This window comes from Epinephelus moara, chromosome 2 (genome assembly GCF_006386435.1).
Source record: "Epinephelus moara isolate mb chromosome 2, YSFRI_EMoa_1.0, whole genome shotgun sequence".
Classification (NCBI taxonomy): Eukaryota; Metazoa; Chordata; class Actinopteri; order Perciformes; family Serranidae; genus Epinephelus; species Epinephelus moara.
The window spans coordinates 43,022,689-43,043,571 of NC_065507.1; the positions used below are offsets into that span (position 1 = coordinate 43,022,689).

General features: G+C 40.8%; 2 protein-coding genes across 9 annotated transcripts in view; both read right to left on the reverse strand.

Moving 5' to 3' along the window:
- The window catches only part of bcas3 (BCAS3 microtubule associated cell migration factor), a 939,536-nt gene that overhangs the window by 614,676 nt on the left and 303,977 nt on the right, over window positions 1–20,883 (reverse strand). The gene's annotated exons all lie outside the window — the stretch shown is intronic.
- Window positions 9,881–12,192, reverse strand: LOC126397284 (uncharacterized). 2 transcript variants are annotated; one of them, XM_050055950.1, is made up of 3 exons: window positions 10,734–12,192; window positions 10,430–10,593; window positions 9,881–10,297 (listed from the first exon to the last, which is right to left on the reverse strand). In XM_050055950.1, exons 1-2 carry the CDS (start codon window positions 12,179–12,181, stop codon window positions 10,440–10,442), a joined length of 1,602 nt encoding a protein of 533 aa, XP_049911907.1. In that variant the 5' UTR covers window positions 12,182–12,192; the 3' UTR covers window positions 9,881–10,297; window positions 10,430–10,439. The 2 variants fall into 2 exon arrangements, with proteins under 2 accessions (XP_049911907.1, XP_049911899.1); XM_050055942.1 differs by having other exon boundaries at window positions 9,881–10,308.

Genomic DNA, 20,883 nt, shown 5'->3' on the forward strand with positions numbered 1-20,883 from the left:
AAACATGACACGTGCGTTCACAAGAAGTGGCTCTCTCTCACCATCACTTTATTTTCATTGGACCAACGGTTTGGGTATGGGAAGAATTTGTTCGAGGAGTTCAAACCCATTATAAACAGCCTTGGCTGATCTGCTCTCTCATGAGCTCTCTGTGTGCCCCCCAGGTGCAGGCAAGTCATTAATCTCCATGACAACGGCTGCACACACAGACACGCACACACAGCCCTCTACTCATACTTGAATTTTCTCTTCAACTCGCTCATACGGCCACAATTTTCACTGTACATACACAATTTATACCACAAAACGTAGGAAAATTTGTCTTGGTCACAGACGTGTTGACATGGAATCTCTTTCACGTAGACATTTTTGCTGAGCGGCTCCAAAGCGAAGGGAGCGCCGATTTTTTTCTCATTCACTCCCATGTAGTCTGAGAGGAGAAATTTCTGGAAACAGCTGAGGTGCAACACATTTGTAACTCGCTCCTGTGACCACATTTTTGACTCTAGAAATATAAAACATGACACGTGCGTTCACAAGAAGTGGCTCTCTCTCACCATCACTTTATTTTCATTATTGGACAAACGGTTTGGGTATGGGAAGAATTTGTTCGAGGAGTTCAAACCCATTATAAACAGCCTTGGCTGATCTGCTCTTTCATGAGCTCTCTGTGTGCCCCCCAGGTGCAGGCAAGTCATTAATCTCCATGACAACGGCTGCACACACAGACACGCACACACAGCCCTCTACTCATACTTGAATTTTCTCTTCAACTCGCTCATACGGCCACAATTTTCACTGTACATACACAATTTATACCACAAAACGTAGGAAAATTTGTCTTGGTCACAGACGTGTTGACATGGAATCTCTTTCACGTACACATTTTTGCTGAGTGGCTCCAAAGCGAAGGGAGCGCCGATTTTTTTTCTCATTCACTCCCATGTAATCTGAGAGGAGAAATTTCTAGAAAAAAGCTGAGGTGCAACACATTTTAAACTCGCTCCTGTGACCACATTTTTGACTCTAGAGATATAAAACATGACACATGCGTTCATGAGAAGTTTATCTCTCTCAGCATCACTTTATTTTCATGATTTGACCAACGGTTTGGGAATGGGAAGAACTTGTTCGAGGAGTTAAATCTCCACTAAAAGAAGTCTCTTCTCTGTGATTTGTCTGTTTCTCTCTGCTCTTCTGCCAGAAGCACCTAGTTTATTACCATGGCAACCGCTGTGCCACACAAACTCACAGAAACATGATGTGTGTGCGTGTCTACATCTTACATGCAGACATGACAGGGGCACAATCTCCATTTTAACCCTTCACGTTTATTGAGGAAAATATTCCATTTTCATTTCAACATTTCAAAAGGCTGTGGCTTGAAAGTGGTTAGGGATAAAGGCATACTGTAAATGAGAAAACTATTCATCATGACCCAAAGTTCGTCATGGGAGTAAATTAACTCATCTAATTTGCATATTGTGGCGTCACTAGGCGGCGGCCATATTGGATTTAATAAATCTCAGTAAAACAACATTTTGAACATATTTACACAGTAGATTTCTTTTGTTTTGTGTTGTTTTTGTTATCTCATCCTCAAAATAAAGGAAGAGGAATCTGATGGGAGTAAATTCGCTCATCTAATTTGCATATTGTGACATCACTTCTATATACCTACAGCTACAGAAAGCATTCGAACATCAAAACGTTCAGCTCTGAGAGGATTTTCTGATGTTTGTGGCAATATGTTTGATATTTCTAAATAATTCACAATGACGACATAAGCTGGAGGCCGAAACGGGCGCGAGAGCGAGGTCCCGCCCAACGCTGCTTGCAGCTTTAATTTGTTGTTGTGTTTTCTGTTTTGTTGTTGTGTTTTTTGATTTGCTGTTGTGTTTTCTGATTTGCCGTTGTGATTTGCACTTCAGGGCCACCGTACCTGGAGGACTATGTATCCTTCCAGAAAAGCTTTCTCCTTCTTCTCTCATGTTCACCGGTCATATACACGGATTGATTTCTTCCTGCTTGACAATAGACTATTACATGAGACACTGTCGTGCGACTATCACACTATAGTAATTTCTGATCATGCCCCTGTTTCTTCACATATACATTTTTCTCAGCGCAGACCACCCACCAAATTCTGGAGATTTAACTCTCATTTATTATCTGAACCAAAATTCAAAGACTTTGTAGCCTCCCAAATTCAGCTCTTTTTTGAGATAAACGACACACCAGACATTAGTAGGACTTTGTAGCCTCCCAAATTCAGCTCTTTTTTGAGATAAACGACACACCAGACATTAGTAGTGACTTACTCTGGGAATCTTTTAAAGCCTACCTACGCGGACAAATTATATCTTTCATCTCTGGTTTCAGGAAGTCGGAGTGCTCCAAATTGAAAGAAATATCAGACGAAATCCAGAGATTAGACGCCCAATACTGATCCCTCTGACACACTGTACAAGAAACGAGTACAACTCCAATCACAATATAATCTGTTGTCTTCCGGTCGGACAGAGAGGCAGCTGTTACTCACAAAACAACGCTTTTTCGAGATGGGGGACAAAGCAGGCAAACTTCTGGCATAAAAAGTACAGGCTGAGGCGGCATCTAGACTCATACCGAGGATTAGGTTGGATTCGGACGAAGTTACATCAGATCCCACCGTTATAAACAACGCCTTTGCTGACTACTATTCTAGATTTTATTCCTCCGAAACCTCCTCAACTGATTGGGAAGGCCCGAACCCTCTTGACCTGCTCCTCAACTGATTGGGAAGGCCCGAACCCTCTTGACCTGCTTACGTACCCACAAATTGATTTAGCAGCTGCAGTAGATGTGGGTGCACCAGTCACTGTGTCTGAGGTTAAAGAAGTGATGAAAGCCTTGCAGAGTAATAAATCACCCAGGCCACACCACAGAGTTTTTTAAGACCTACTCTACAACTTTAGCCCCGATTCTAGTCCGAGTTTTTAACGAGGCCCTGGAAAAAGGTCAGCTGCCACCCACTCTATCAGAAGCTTTAATCACTGTATTGCTAAAAAGGATAAAGATCCGCTACTGTGTAGTAGTTATAGGCCAATCTCTCTCCTGAACGTAGAGTTCAAAATTCTAGCCAAAGTGTTAGCCAGCCACCTCCAGAGACTTATGCCAGTTTTAATCAATCTAGATCAGACTGGCTTCATTTCTGGGAGGCACTCATCCTCAAACACTCGGAGGTTATTCAACATTCTTTACTCCCCTCCTACCAACTCTCCCGAACTCGTTCTATCCTTGGATGCTGAATAAGCGTTTGATCGCGTAGAATGGAGATACTTATTCTATGTTCTCAATAAATTTGGCCTCAGCCCCGGTTTTCTGGAATGGATAAAACTCTTATATGCATCTCCTGTAGCTTCGGTAAATACTAATGGTATAAAGTCACACTTGTTTCCTTTGCACCGGGGCACCCATCAAGGTTGCCCCCTTTCCCCATTATTATTTGCCCTAGCTGTCGAACCCCAAGCCATTTGGCTGTGGAACGAGAATAGGTTTGAGGGTGTCATACGCCACGGCCATCTCCATAAACTTTCCTTTTACGCAGATGACCTCCTGTTATATATTTCGAACCCTGCTTCCAGTCTTCTTATAATTTTGAGTATATTTGAGAAATTTGGAAAGTGCTCTGGCTATAAGCTGAATCTGGGAAAGAGTGACTACATCCCCATTAACCCTGCTGCTGACTGTCTCCCTCAAGGTTCCCTTCCTTTTAGAAAAGCCACAAGTGGTTTCAAATATCTTGGGGTCCAGGTAACAAAATCATTTACCAAACTATTCTCCAAAAACTTTATCCCACTGCTTGACCATTGTAAATCAGATCTTACTAGATGGTCCTCACTCCCACTCTCATTAATTGGGTAGGTCAACCTGATAAAAATGTCATTATTACTACAATATCTTTGCTTGAGATCTCCTCCTCAGACTTCTGCCTTTGGTCGGTGGTATGCTCTCAGCTTCCACTGTTAATTAAACAGGTTAGTCTCAATCCGATTGTAACAAATACACTAATGATCTGGAACCAGTTCAGGAAAGCATTTGGCCTCCACGCACAATCATGTCAATCACCAATTTATCGTAATCACCGATTTCTCCCCTCATGCTCTGACCCAGCTTTCCGTACCTGGTCTGATAGAGGCCTGGTGACTATTGATGACCTCTTTATCAACGGCATTTTCTCTTCATTAACTGACCTGGTTTCAAGATTCAACTTACCGAATACTCACCTATTCTGTTTCTTTTACGAAAGACACTATGTAAAATCTTGTTTTCCCCAATTTCCCAATAGACCACCAGAACCACTGTTAGACCAATTCTTAACCCTCCTTTTCCAATCAGAAAGGGCTTATAGGAATCATATGCAACTACATCCACAGACTGTCTCCTAACTGTTTGAATTCTCTGAGGACCGCCTGGGGTCAGGACCTCAAGATTCCTTTGTCTGATGAACAGTGGGAGAAGATACTTAACAGTGTTCACACAGCTTCTATTTGTGTGAGACACAACCTCCTACAGTGTAAAATCCTGCACAGTTTATTTTACTAATGCCAAACTGGCTAAAATCTATCCTGATAGGACAGACACTTGCAATAGATGCAGACAGTCACCTGCTGACTTTGGCCACATGTTTTTGACCCGCCTGCTACTGTCTCAATTTTGGACTGCAATTTTTGAAACAATTAGCAAAGTAGTAGGCCAAACTATAGTGCTTGAGCCTCTTACTGCCATCTTTGGAATCTCAACCTCACTCAATGTCCCAAAATCCACAAGGAAAATCATTGCATTCATTACCTTGCTTGCTCAAAGACTCATTCTTCTAAAATGGTCTCATTCTGGCCCACCCACTCATAATAAATGGATTCAGGAGGTATTGCACTGCATTACACTAGAAAAGATTAGGTTCTCCTTGAAAGGTTCGTTAGACACCTTCTACAGGACATGGCAGCCCTTTCTAGCATACTTTTTTTTTTTTTAATTTTCTTTAATTTATTTATTTATTAATTTTTATTTATTTATTTTTTATTATTATTTTACTTGTTTTACTTTATCTTTTATTTATTTATTTTTAATTATTATTTAATTATTTCGTTATTTTCCTCCCTGTCGGTATTATAGCTGTTTACCTTTTAATTAGTATGCTATTTGTGCATGTCCGTTTGTCCAGGGTCTGTGATGGTATGAATGGATGGAGTGAATGTGTGGTAACCCAGGGCCGGTGGGAAGGAAATGGGATGGGGCAGAGGGATTGGAGGGATTGTTTTATGACAGAACCATTTTTGTCATCAATGTTGACTAATTGCCTGTGACTTGTTGGGCTCTGTGAAAAATAAATAAAGAAAGTTTGAATAAAAATGAAAAAATGATGGGAGTCTGGGGTGTCGGTGGCTTAGTGGGTAGAGCAGGTGCCCATATGTACAACGCTTACCTGTCCTGTCCATTAAAGGGAAAATGCAGCAAAAAATTTCTGAGAAGGGGGGTGCAGTACCATCCCCCTTCCCTACCCTGTAAATGGTGATTTTGTATATATTTAGCTTATCACTTTTTCATTTAATGTCCTGGGTTTAAATAGGTCATAACATAATATTTGTAAATATCTATGTCTGAATACTCAATTTTATTATTTTTGTTGTTTTTTTGTTAAGGGACAGCACTTTGCACACAATCGGTAGAATGCCCCAAATAAGAAAGGGCACTAAGTGCAATAACTGCCTACCAGCATTTTAAATAAATTATTTATCTTGTATTACACTTATAAACTATGCAAAAATTGCGCTGTAAGCGAACAGTCATGGCTGTCTATTGCATTTGTTTTGTTTGGGGTTACACAGAAGTGGTGTAACTGGACCTATGGTAATGATGTAACATTTTTGTTCTGGAGTGTTCCAGTTCAAGTGCCCCCACTGACATGCATGTTGGGAAAGGATCTTGTGAATTAATGATAGTCCAGCAGTTTGAGAAAAGATATGTTGTAGGAAACATTTTCTAGTGCTAAAGACAAAAAGAGAAAAGACGGACAAGACGGAAGAGAAAGGCCAATTTGTGCAGTTTTAACTGGCTACTGGCAAAATAATCAAAATCAGGACTGCTCCTTTTTTTGCTGAGCGATGCCCCTTTAAAAGTTCATTCAGCAATATCATCAAAATGCAATGAGATATCAACAAGCTTTTGATAACGTTTGATAAGCTTGGTCCACTGATGATCCACAGAAAATGTGGTACTGATTTTAAAATAATTTTACCAATGGTTCAACATTATTAACAAACATATCCTGTCTTGTTATAATTGGACAAACAATTTCTGCCAAGTCCATATTTTTTTCCCCCTAGTGTTGGATTTAATTGAAACTTTCAGGGTATGCTCCTGGTACCTCTAGACATTTCCTGCGGTCCGCTCATAATTCCGACATCCCATTATTCCAACATCCCATTGTTCCGAAAACGACCCACTGTTCCGAAATCTCAATGTTTCAACATCCCATGGTTCCGACCATATTAAACCCATTTTTACGAAGTGTTCCTAAATCTAATTTTTCATTGTTACAAAATAACTGTTTCATGGTTAAGGTTTGGTTAGGTTTAGGCACAAGAACTACTTGGTTAAGGTTAGGAAAAGATCATGGTTTGGGTTAAAATGATAACTTTCAACATCGTTTCTACTTCCTCAAAACAGGGCGACCATTGTTGTCATGGCAACAGTAAACAACACGAAAACACGGTCTCTTGCTGCTTTCCCTTGCTGCTTGCTTTTTCAACTTTTTGCATTGCAACATTGAGATGGGATGACCCATTTCCTTCAAGTTTTGTGATGATGGGCTCAGTGGTTATGGAATTAGATTTATTTATGTGCTGAATCACAGCCCCTCTAAAGTTCATCAGTCAGTATCTTCTAAAGGCAATGGGATATCAACAAGCTTTTGGTAATTTTTGATAAGACTGGTCCAATGATGATGACAGAAAGTTTGGTACAAATTGGAGCTATGGAGGAGATGTCAAAAATGTGTTTTCAAAAAATTCAAAATGGTGAAAATTTTCCCGTGGGATCTTGACGTTTCTTGTGGCTGTTTCATTTTTGGGCCTTAATTATAGCATCCCTATCTGGACTGTTGGCATCATATTAGCTGCATTTGCACCTCCAGTCACTGGAAAAAATTTCATGTGTCTTTAATGTACCATCAAATGGGAATTTGCGAAAACACTTCTGATTAGAAAAAAAGAAAAATTAAAGCAGCAAGCAGTATTTATCAGGGTCAAAGCAGATTTCAAGCATTTGAATGCTCGTTTCTTTGAACTGACAGAAAGCAAAACATTTGATGTTGCATTCAGTGAAAATTTGTCTTGCTTGACTACATTTGTATTGAATTGTTAATTCATTCAAGATCTGGAATGCATCCCATGTCTATTAATTAACACATGAATAGTGCTGCTATGTGAGAAGTGTTTAAAGTTATCCTGGAAAATGCAAAGATTCAGACCATCTGCAGGATGGCAAGAGCAGGATTTCAACTCTTAACCTTTGCATTATAAGTCAACCACCTCACCACTCAACTATCAAGGACACGGGTAATTGTTGAGGGTCATAGCAGAGTTTGAGAGGATGAAATATCAATTGAACTGAATTAAATTCAATCAGGGAGAGACTCGTTTTTACAGTAAAAAATAATATGTATTAACATGTGAAAGCAGAGCACAGAGAAGCAGTCAGAGCTACAGGCTATAGTGAGGCTAAAAACAGAGTTCAAATGACGTTTTTCGAAACAACTTTTTATGTCTGGGCTTCAGGACACTTGGATCACTATGGATGAGCATGTTGGAGATATTTTGTGGTTTCAATTATGTGTTCTTGGACGTTAGTCTGGGGCGCCGCCAGCCATTAGGTGTGCTAGCCGCTGCCCCCGCCGATCTCCGCAAGGGATGTGAGGACTCTAAAACTTCACCAGGGCCTCCGTCGGCATATGGGTGAGTAGATCATGGCTGAATTTTCATTTTTGGGTGCACTATCCCTTTAAGTCAGCAACAGAAATAAATTGTCTGATGACCAAACTAAAAATACTGTAACTGGTGTGAGGTCCTAGTGACCTTGGATACTATATGTAGAACATAATAAAAGGTCAACGAGGACCACACAGAAATAAAAGGTCATAAGACCGAACAAAAGCTAAGGTCATAAGACCAGAGTTGGGTATAACGTGTTACAAAGTAACGCGTTAGAGTACTTTGATTACTTTTTGCAGTAACGAGTAACCTAACGCATTAGTTTGTTGTTTGAGTAATCAAATACTTGAGTACATTTTCAAACAAGCCATCAGTTACTTCTGTTACTTTTAGAACGCTGGTCCTTCAGCTCCGAAACAGCAACGACTGTCTTTCAGTTCTAATAACGGAGATAATGTTAAACCTATCAGTCCGAAAGATGCCATGAAGCTTGTGGCTTGCTACGTGGTAGAAGAAATGCTGCCATTGTTTACGGTGGAGTCTAAAAAAAGGTGGAGGAGGACTCGCTGAAAGACAGGTCAGACTCAGGACTTGCATTATGCCTGGTACACACTACACGACTTTTCTGCCCGTTCTGAAAGTCACCATGTCACATTACACGATTGTGGAGTCATAAAATCGTGCCATGACTTAGCCGACAGACATGACATACTACACGATGGTACTCACCAATCATCCCCGGTCGTCTTTCACGACGTGTGTGATGTCATCGGGTTATTCTTGTCCTATTTTGTTACTTTTACTATTATCTGAGTCACTGTGTCTGTTCATCATGTGCCACCCGAAATGTTGTTGTAGTCACCTAAAAGCGTCAGCAGATGGCAGGAGCTACATTTGAAGTACCATACGTAAACATTCAAGCTACTATATCCTCCACAACAAGTACCTACAAATGTTTCAGAATAAAAGCCTATTTAGAAAATGGAGGGATTCTCTCAGCCGAGGTTATAAGGGGCTTTTAATTTGAAACAAGTTCAGGAAGTGTTGAGTTTGAAATGACGGCGCAATATGTTAACTTTATAAAGACAACGGGAGCAGATGAAAAGTAAAAATATAAAGATACAGAGGGATTAATAAATAGTGGACCATTTATAATGTAGTCTGTTTCAACTGAAGCTGGTAGCCTCTGCAGTTGTGGTGAGTAAAAGCCCTGCCACCATTTTTTAATGTTATTACTTTATGTTTGCTAGCTTGATGCTAATGACAGTACTCACCGGGTTGATAAAGTGCCTCTGCTGTTTCACACCATCATTTCCCCCTTTTACTCTGTGTGGTAACATCCCTAGAGGAAATATTAAAAGCGCTGGGGTGTTGTCATACAGTTGTCTACGGGAGCAGATTGTTCTGTGTTTCTACTGGTCAAAGGGACGGCTGTGATGGGAGAACTGGATCTCAGTGAAGGGCAAGTGGTCCATAACTTTAATTCTGGAGACAAAAAAATGTATAGTCAGGTTCACTGTGTACAAAAATGTACTTTTGTGGGAATTTTTTGGGGATATGTTGACCTATACATTTTTGGAATCTGCAGACCTTGGGGAATCCAAAAACCAATGTTGCCACTTGCACAGACACCTGTATGGCGGCCATTGTGGAATTTCAAAATGGCCGCCATAAAATACAGAATTTCAGCTACCTTGGNTGCAGACCTTGGGGAATCCAAAAACCAATGTTGCCACTTGCACAGACACCTGTATGGCGGCCATTTTGGAATTTCAAAATGGCCGCCATAAAATACAGAATTTCAGCTACCTTGGCCTCTAAACAACCTAAAAACTCAATTAAACATGCCAATCATATGTTTTCTTGGTCAAGGAATCCAATGGTGACTTCAAAATTATGCTCAGAATCGTGCTGTGGCGCCCCCTAGGGGTGGGAAAGAAAATTGTGGCACCCCCAAGAAGTGGAAAAGGAAATTGTTACTCTAATCCCCCTTAATGACCCCATGTCAGAAGTCCGGGGACAAAATACTTAAAATTTCTGCATATGATTATATAAACAATGACAAAGGTAAATTAAAACTATAATCCATACATTAATGTGATATACATTTATTACACCATAGGCTGGTAACAGTCGGGACTCGGTCGGCACAGAAAACTCAAAACCCAAAAACTCAAAAACTCTCAATATAAAATTCTTTACAAGGGGGCTGAGGGGCTAACCCAGTGTAAGTCCAGATCTGGAGAGTGAGTCCTAGGACGGGTCTGTTGTCTCTCAGCGATGAGTCCAATCATATGGGATTGAGTGTGGAGACACTGGAATTGCTGGCAATGGTCTTGGATAAAAGAAGAAACTGGATATTAATGAATGGCTGGTAAATAGAGACAGGGAATGTTCAATTTAACTAGAAAAAAAACTCATGCAAGAAATCATGGAAGGAGATTCTCTGAACTTACCCTTATGCTTTCACAGGTCTTCATCACTTTCCTCGGTGTCATTCGGGCCACCGCAGTCTGCATCATTCTCACATTCACTTCCACACAAACAAAGGTCTGTGCAGGCCAGATTGTGTCTCCTGCATGAGCACCGCTGGGTTGTGCAGTTGGTTTTACAGTTACACCTATGGGTGGAAATTAGCTATTTAGCTACAACCTTGTACAGTGCATATCTCCCTATTTATAGGGCTAATGTTTATTGTACCTTGTCCCTGTCTCAAAAATAAAATCACTCACTCACTCACTCACTCACTCACTCACTCACCTGACCATCTCTAGAATGGCCTGTGGTGCAGGTGCAACCTTTGTTGTAGTAGGCAGTATCTTGCCATTGGGGTCTTGATAGTAGCCATGTTGGAGTGGGTCAAAAGGTTTTTGCCACATCACAGTGGCTTGGCACCACACCCTACTTTGGACCCGGACACGTTCAATATGTTCTGCAAGGGCATCGACTGTGGGAGGCAGCTTGCTGCTTTCAGCCAGGTGCTTGCAGAAGAGATGCCACCTTAGGTCTATAATGTTTTTTATGTCAATGCCTTTCGGGCAGTACACTGAGCACACAAACTTTTCCAGCGCATCTTTTACTTCCTGTTGCACGTCGCCTTCGTCAGAGAGTTTCACCAGGGCGGAGAAGATGTCCTTGTCAGCCTTCATGTACTGTTGAAACCATCTAGTTTTGCTGATTCTGGAGAATCTCCCAACATTGTCAGCTCCAGTGAATGCATGGAATGCTGGTAATGCTCCTGCCTTCTCTTGTCCCAGTGCCTTCCAGATTGGCTCAATCTCCACAGTACCCGATGCCATATGTATTGCACTGTTTCTACAGAGCTTCTCGTAGTGTGCAACAGCCAGAACTAAGACATCTGTATCTGGGCTGAAGATGACCATCCGTGCTTTTGGGCAGCGCTGTGCTGCAGATGCTGCTAAGCATATCATTAGTGTGTCAGCCTCCTCGTGGTTGTTTTCTTCAAAACACATTTTGCTGCGATTGCTTCTTGTGCTGCCTGAGGCCGATGTGATGAACAACCTTTGGGAGTTTGCATTCTGGTTGAGGACTGCTTGTGCAAGGTACTCAGTTAGATCAGCTTTGGTCTGTTCATGAGATAGGAACCGTCTCATTGGTATATGTTTGATGTTGGTTTTATCATCAATCTGGTATTGAATGGGATCTTTGCCTTGTTGTCGTTTCTCCCTTGTTTTCTGTTTCAGTGAGTCAGCTTTATAGGTGTCGAAGACCAGAATAACCTCATCAAAATCTGCTGTCAGCATCAAGAGTCTGTCATTAAAGTGCTGGCCCAGATCTTTGACTGTACTGATTGTCCCCTGTTTCATTGCCAACTGCTGGACTAGAACCATTCCATCCACCACAGCGATTTGCGGACTCTTGGATGGTGTTAAAGATGTTTCAGGTCCATCACCATGTTCTGCAGACATCTGTGCTTGTGTCTGTTGGACTTCTTCATTTATTTTCACTTTTTCCAGACAATGTATGAGCTTTGACTTGTCAGTACACGGAAGGACGGATCCATTTGGGGCAAACAGTGCTCTGGGAGTTATTGTAAATTCATATTTCCCTACAGCATTTTTCATATCAATATCCCGGTTCGATCTGGCGAGAACCATAAACCGACCATATAGATCTTTTGTTTCTCTTAGATCCACTGACTGGTCTCGAATCTTTACTGACTGCTTTTTGTTTCCTGACAGGAACATGGCATTGTTCTGCCTCTTGATTGGTGCCCACAAACTGACATTTCCATTGATGCGCTCAGCAACATATTCTTCATACAATTTCTGTCCATAGTCGCCAACATTCAAAATCTGTAGGGCATTCTCTTGGGGAACATATGCATGTGTCATGAAGTTGTAAAGCTGATCACCTTCTGCATCAAAGGGATTTCCGTGACTCAGTATTGTAGACTTGATCTTGTTGACAGCATCATGTTCTTTTTGGATAGCACTTGCTTGTACCTCATGGTGTGCTTGTGGTTTATCAGCCCTGATACCAAATTGCTCTTTGTACTCTGTTGAGAGGCGTGACATTTCTGGTGTGGCGAGAAAGAACCTCTGTCGTGCGTTGGCGTTATTGGAAATACCAATTAAACCAGAGTGTATCTTCATCATCCGATTTAGTTGCTCGCATGCATGGTCTGCGCCAATTGAGACAAACGGTATCTCGGACTTTGTGATGGATATATTCCCATCTTGAAGTTCATGCCAGGTGTCTGGGTGACTGGTCTTCAGATCCTGCATGTCTGCAATGTACCGTGGCCATAGGCGTTTGTATTTCATTCGATCTAGGGCAAAGAAGAGCTTACTTAGTGCCTCTCCTGCTTGCAGGTGGAGAACTAGATCAGCATTTCTTGAGGCTTCAATGAAGAGCAGGATGGTTTCAACATGGCGGAGGTAATTTGTAAGTGACTTAAACATTGCATTACAGCATTTTTCTGTTTCCCATGTTTTCAGCTGTTCGATAACACCTTTGTCTGTAAGGATTTGGAGTAGGCTGTCATTTGCATTAGCAATGCATTCTCCACTTGTGCTTTTGTCAACAGCTAATCTTGCACAGGCTTCCTGGACATCACTCACAGGCTGGGAGCAGATGGATTTGAGGTGTGGCTTTTCTGAAAAGAATTTTTCCAGGAGAAGTTCATACAGAGACCATCCAAATCCATGCATCATCTATCCCTGAATTTTCAATGCATGTACCTAGTGCCCGCAGTGCTGCCATCACAGTGTGTAGCTCACCCAGCCTGGGAAGAACTGTTCTTTTCAAATCATCCCTTGAGTCCAACAGCTGCACTGCCTTTTCGTATAAGGCCATGTCGAAGGTTATCACTGTTGGATGTTCTTCACCAACAACCAAACTCCTCAACTGGGATGCTTGTAGAATCACAGTGAGCATTGTAGACCACTCATGTGCAACTTCTGGCAGTAGCGGTAGAGCACCAACATGGGTCACAGATTGGCTGGATGACACAAGTGACTTGAATCCAGCCCAACCAGGGATTTTGCTTTGCTCTCCATTTTCTCTAGACAGGGCAGATGCGATGATCCAGCCTTTGGTGGTCATTTGATAAGACTCGGCAACTCCTGTAGTGTTGACCTCAAATCTTTGTGCTCTCTGGACCACTCTGCGTTTGGGTTTGCTACAAGGCTTGATGGGTGTGTGGTACGGAGAAACTGATAGATTCTTTGCCTCTTCAAGTTCCAGACTGGGTGCAATGACCTCCCCTTGAGCACTGGCCTTCTGATATACTGCAGTGATTGTCCCATGTGTGGTTCCTTTTCCATCCACTGTGTCCTCGGCAAAGTCAGTGTTGTCGACAGCAAAGAACACAAAGCTTCCTTTTTTAAGGAAGTGAGGTACATACAGGCCATTGAAGCGCTTTGAGTTCTCCACAACAGCATTGGCTATAGCCGTTTCCAGAAGCAGTGTCCGATTGTATGGCACACAGTAGCTCTGTAAGTGAAGGAGGTCCAACAGCTTCTTGTTCCTGGTGTCATGATGGATGGTAAGTGCCAACCCGAGAACCTGCGGATTTTCTCTGGCATGCTGTATCCGGAACCTGTCTGTCACCTCCTTCGGTTGGTGTCGCACCTGCCTTTTGCTTTTGAAAGCATACATGATGTTTTGGCTTATTGTAAGGGCTGATTGTTGCATTGTCCTACTCCTGGTCTCTGTTTGCAACTCAACTTCAGGTCCTACCAATATCCACTGTATAAGGCTGTATAACTCTACTGGAACATCTTCTACCTTGCTCAATATGTTCATGCCTGATTGTTCCTTCTTATTGAAATTCACAATACTTCTGCGTATTAACTGAGCTGACTTGTGCAACATCTTCATGTCATCCATTTCACTTGCATGGTCCTGATCCATTTCACTTGCATGGTCCTGTGTCATAGTCATGTGGACCATACTCTCTTCACAGGCTTCAGGGCAGTAAAGAATGGATGGCCTTTTCCTGTTTGGTCTCACACACTTCACTCTTGGTAAATTGTGACAAATCTGATCCCTTAGCCATTTCCTTGTCAGTTTTGGTTTGTGCTTCTGTGCCTCCTCACTGCCACCAAGCATAGAAATGTATGTTCTTTCTACATCATCCATGGGGAGAAATGCTTTGTCTTGAGTTTTAATGTCAACAATATTGATCAACTCGATCAAACATGACATCTGCATGGGCAGGTCTTCTGTTGTGCATTTGGCTTCATCGTGGGTATGGTTTCTGAGGACATGAAACACATGGTTTCTCCAGCACTGCCTATGATATCTCACACCTATTGCATGGGCATCACTTGGTGATATTGCAGTGCTTAATCTTGTCATCAACACTGGATCTTGGGAAATATCAACAGCCTGTCTGAGTGCCTCTCCTGTATTCTCAGTTCTTAGTTTAAAGAGTGGTTGACTATTATCTGTTTGACAGAAGAAGCATAGGTTGTTGAGTAGTGGGTTTGTTGCAGATCTTGTGAAGGGCATTGAGGGTCGTGGTTCACTGGCTTCCATTTCTGTACTGGATCTTTTATAGCCACGTTTTATTCCAGTGGACATTGCATGTTCAAAGCGGTCTCTGGATCGTTGCAGCTTTGTTTGGTGGGTGGCATTAGAGTAGCAGCCTCTATGCCATGTGACTTTCCTTTCTGCTAGGATTTCTTTAGTGCATCCTTGGAGACGGCTTTGAATTTTCAAATATTCTCCATCAAGTACTCGAGCTCGCTCATTCACCACATCAAGTACTTTTTGTAAGGAATCAATCCTGGGATTCAGAACCAAGTCTGTTTTACTAGCATTAGACCCCTGACAGAAAATGCATAGTTTCCAGTCCACATCTTCAGCCGAGTTGTCGTCATCATCAGGGATTTCATCCATGATAAGTTATGCTCTGAAAATACAACAACCACCTTATTATTCATAAATCAGAGGCATCATCAAAGTCACTGAAAATGCTTGGGTTTGGATTATTACTATGTTATATTTATATTAGTAATAATTACACCGAGCTAAACTGTAGCTATCAGGTTCATCACATGGTTAACAGACCTTTCTCCTTCTCCTGCAGCACATATGCATCAAAGAGTGAACGATCTGAAAAATAAAATAATACAAAATAAATGTAGGCCATTGTTTCAGTTAGTTTTCAGTTCACCTCAAACACAAAAAACTTAGTAGGCCTATCTGAAAGATAATTGAAATTACACTCATTTTCTAATGTAATAAAATATGTAGCCTAGGCTTTCCCTCAGGACGTGCATTGTTCACTGCAGCTAGCTACTTTTTTTGCTAGTCATCTCAATAACCTCTAAAATTAAATTCAGTTTGGTTTTATATTTTTTTATCATAATGGAGAGATGGTGTTAATATGATCACCTCCATCAGATGAAGAGCCTGATGGAGTTCAGGTCTGACAGAGTTGACGCAAGGAAAAAACACTGCAGCTAGCTAGCTAATTTCAGCAACCAGCTAGCTAATTTTGGCAGTTACTAGCTAGCAACTGCCAAAATTAGCTAGCTGTCTTAATAATCTGAATAAAATACTATAATTCAATCCACTATTGTATTTTAAAAAGTATAATAACAGAGAGATGGTGTTGAACTGGTCCAGCTGTTAAGGAATATTGACATTGTTTGTCTAAAATATCAAAAAATGGTTAACTTACAAGAGCGTGGTATTCTTGCATTCACCACAGGCAGAGGAATGGAAAGGGGTCCTCAGGGATATCGCAGACGATGCTTTTTCCTGATTTAATGGGGTTTGTGAATTGCTTGATTTTTGATATAAATTTCACTTTTCTATGTGGGACATGCTTTGTCCCAACTCTCAAGAATCAGTGATGTATGTGACTTGAGGGGGCAGTAAGAAGTGTAGCGATTTTCTTTCCCACCCCTAGGGGGCACCACAGCACGATTCTGAGCATAATTTTGAAGTCACCATTGGATTCCTTGACCAAGAAAACATATGATTGGCATGTTTAATTGAGTTTTTAGGTTGTTTAGAGGCCAAGGTAGCTGAAATTCTGTATTTTATGGCGGCCATTTTGAAATTCCAAAATGGCCGCCATACAGGTGTCTACATTGGTTTTTGGATTCCCCAAGGCCTGCAGATTCCAAAAATGTATAGGTCAACAAATCCCCAAAAAATTCCCACAAAAGTACATTTTTGTACACAGTGAACCTGACTAGTAGGCTTAGCGCCCTATGTTCCATTGCCCAATAGGAAATGTAGAATACTCAAAAGTACTTTAAAAATGCTTGAGTTACTTTTCTCAGTAAAGTAACTGGTTACTTTAAAAAAAAAAAGTAACGCAGTAAAGTACTGTGATTACTATTAAAGTAACCCTTACCCAACTCTGCATAAGACCAGTGATGATGAAAGTAAAATAAGGTCCGGAGACCTAACAGAAATTAAAGTCAGCATTGACAAACAGAAATTATGGTCCAACGACAGAATGAAAAATACTGTGTATGAGCATGAGGTCCCGCAGACCTTGGGTGCACAGCATGAGGTCCTGCAGACCATGATTTTGCATTTTGCGCGAGGTCCTGAAGAACGTGTAAATTGAGTGAACAGCATGATGTATGCGAGCAAGGTAGACAGAATTGAACTAATACAATTTAATTAATTTATGACCAACTTGAATAAACAAGTGCAGCAAAATAGGTCCCAAGACCAGCAGATAATAAATCATCAAAGACAGAAATGGTGAGTAGATAACCAAGATGAAATAACCATGGGTGATGCATGATTGAGAATTATGAAATGATAAAGGTCAGCAATTAGCAGAAGCAAGCCGGTGTTAGTGCATGCAGCATGAAGTTCGAGGACTGTAGATGATTGTGGATACAGCATTAGGTCACAAAGAATGTGGGTGTTTGTTCATACACCATGAAGTTCCAAAGACCAAGGGTGTTTGTTCATGCAGCATGAGATCCCATAGACCATGGCCATTGTGGGAACATATGATAAATAACAGCAAGCCAAACTGAATTGAGACAGACAAAGTTGGAATTATATAAATGAGTGCAAAGAAAATAGGTCTGAAAAGCAAGCAAATATCAAGTCAGCAGTGACAGAATAATATGACAACCAAAGGGAAATAAGAAATGGCTGATGCATGACTGTGACTCTGTCAAATATGAAGGTGGGCAATAGCAGAGACAAGGACCTATGAAGACTTGATTGAGAGGTAGCAGATGAGAAAACCACAAAACGCCACCACAAGCTATATGAATGACTTAACAAGAAATTTGGGCACAGAAATTCTTGATTTATGAAACAGTACTAATATCAGGCCGTACATGACCCCCAAAAACCCATGGATGAACATATCCGTGAGTGCTTTTCTAATCCGCTAATGGTAGAAAATTCCGACCTGGTAATTATTGTGACAGTTGAGATTTGTGATGATTAAGATAAGGTCCCCAAGGCCAAAAACAGCTTTAATAAGGTCAAATGGCCATGCTGCAGGCTTCATTAGGTAGGTAATGACTTTGCTGTTTGATGAACGATTTTTTGATGTTCAATAAAGGCATAAATACTACCAACATTTAATCGGCAAATTCAACGCTGAATGCATCTATCCAAACAATTAGTAGGCTGAGATTATTATTACTCTTTTAGACCTAATGGGTCTTTTAGGATAAATGCCCCACCACTGTACTGGAGGAGTGTCATGAAAAGGATTAGAGATTACATGGGCATCTCGAGAGTATACTGGCCAGCTGCATCTCCCCTTTAAGCAGTAGACGAATGTCACTCTGGATCACTGCTATATGCAAATGGAACATCTATGGCGTTGTGATGCTATCCAAGTATGAGAGGGCAATCATGTAGCCATCTCGCTGAGGTCAAAGTGAGCTACTATGCATGCCCTCAATGGCGCAAGAGATCGGGAAATAGTCAGGTTGATTAGAGGCTGCCCCATGGTCTGCTCTACATGACACAGACTGAGGCACATTCCAGGCACTACATCATGGATGACGTCGGAGAATTAGTGAATCTGTGGTAGATTTAATGTAAAACAACAGCCCAGAATTACAGAACACTGTTTACAACCAGGAATCATGATTACCAGAACCAACCGGAGTGTCATAAACACTGAACTGCAGTCAGTCTGAAAACGTGACAATTACAAAACAGCACCTGCAATGAAAGAAAAACAGTAAGGGGGAATGAACTGAAGCAACTGATAAATGAAATATAACTGAAGTTGTATCTAAATGATTTCATGAGAAATATAGAAGTGATTGATTGACTGATTAATTAATTGCACCTCGGCCGTAAGCTTTATGAGGATTGAGAAAACGGCACAGTGTGCCGCCGGGACCGCTTCATACAGTAGCGTAAAAAGGAGCAAGATGATCAAGCCCCAACCGTCGTGACTATGATGTGCCACTAGGGACAGCTTCATCTGGGTCATAGACCGTTGAATTCTTGGGTTCATTGCTTGACACTAACAAATATGTTCTGACTTTACCTTTTTATTACTGAATTTATGCACCGTTTATTCCTTTAAAATACATTAATAGTAGTGCATGCATTTACTAGTTATATAAATATATTAAATATATATATTAAGTTATATAAAGTGCCCAGCATTTGGCTGTAATAATATGTATAGCCTATTATACAGTCCATAATAATAATAATAATAATACTAATCCTAATATATAGTAATATAATATAATATAATAGTGAACTACTGACAGCAATGATATAACAACAATATATATACCTCCATGTATACTTGATTAACTATATAACAATAGATGTGTTATACACTGGTTCATATACACACAATTATATACATATAAATAAATATAAATCTATATATAAACATGAATCCGTATATACATGTAAATATATATAAATCTGTATATCTACATATCTACATAAACATATGGATTAATCAGATCTGTATTTTGTAAAAAAAAAAGTTTCTTTATATCTATTTTTAAATTGTGATATGTTTCGACTTTGTTTTAGTTCCACGGTAAGGTTGTTCCACAGTTTCACTCCGTAGGTAGACATACAGAAGCTCTTCAGTGTTGTGCGTCTATTGAGAATTTTTAACTTAAACTGACCCCTGAGGTTATAACCTCCCTCTCTTTCATAAAATATTCCCTGTATATGACCCGGTAGTGAATTATTCTTTGCTTTAAACATTAGTTGTGCTGTTTTGAAATTTACAAGATCCAGAAATTTTAATGATTTGGATTGTAAAAATAATTGATTTGTGTGATCATGATAACCTGCGTTGTGTATTATTCTCATTGCCCTTTTTTGTAGCATGCACAAGGAATGACGTGAGCTTCTGTATGTGTTACCCCAGACCTCCGAACAGTAACTTAAATAGGATAAAACCAGTGAGTTGTATAGGATGACAGAGGGTTAGTGTAGGCCCTCACTTTTCCACAGCCCTTAGCCTCAGCACAGGCTCCCCACAGGGCTGTGTTGGGATAACAACCTGCTCCTGAACACATCTAAAACCAAGCAGCTAATTGTGGACTTCAGGAGGAAAAAAAACGGATATCCAGCCTCTACACATCAGGGGAGAGTGTGTGGAGAAGGGTCTCAGTCTTCCGTTTCCTGGGAGTCCACATCACAGACAATTTGTCATGGGGCACAAACACAGCATAGCTGGTAAAGAAGGCCCAACAGCGACTGTATTTCCTGAGGATTCTAAAGAGGCACAACATCCCTCAGAAGCTGCTGGTGTCCTTCTATCGCTGCTCGATCGAGAGCATCCTGACGTACTGCCCTTGTGTTTGGTTTGCCAGCTGCACAGTGGCACAGAAGAATGCGCACTGACACCACTGAAGGAGTTACACAGCTCCCGCTGCCTTAGGAAGGCCCTCGCCATATCACAGGACTCATCACATCCCGGACACAATCTGTTTGAACTGCTTCCATCGGGCAGACGTCACAGGGTCATCAGAACACGCACAAATAGACTTAAAAACAGTTTTTACCCCACAGCCATTGTTACATTAAATACCGCTGGACATTGAGTGACTTACAAAACACATGCACTTCCGTATAACTGGTCATACACTTTATATGCACTTTATGATACCGTCCCCATGTGTTCTTATATTGTTTTTATGTGTTCCTTCTATTCTGATTCTGATTCTGAGTAGTGGTTTATAGTTCAAGAAATGTTTTGCCTTTGCTAATACTGAGATACTATAAAGTTTGATTTGAACATGTTTGAGGTGAGACTTCCAGCTAATATTTTCTTCAATGATGACACCCAGGAATTTTATTTTCTTAACTCTTTCTGTTTGGACACCATCTATTTGTACTTGGATTTGACTATTTGTTTTATAATTTCCAAATACCATAAATTTGGTTTTACTTGTATTTAAAGATAACTTGTTTTGATCAAACCATTTCTTCATTTTGCTCATTTCTG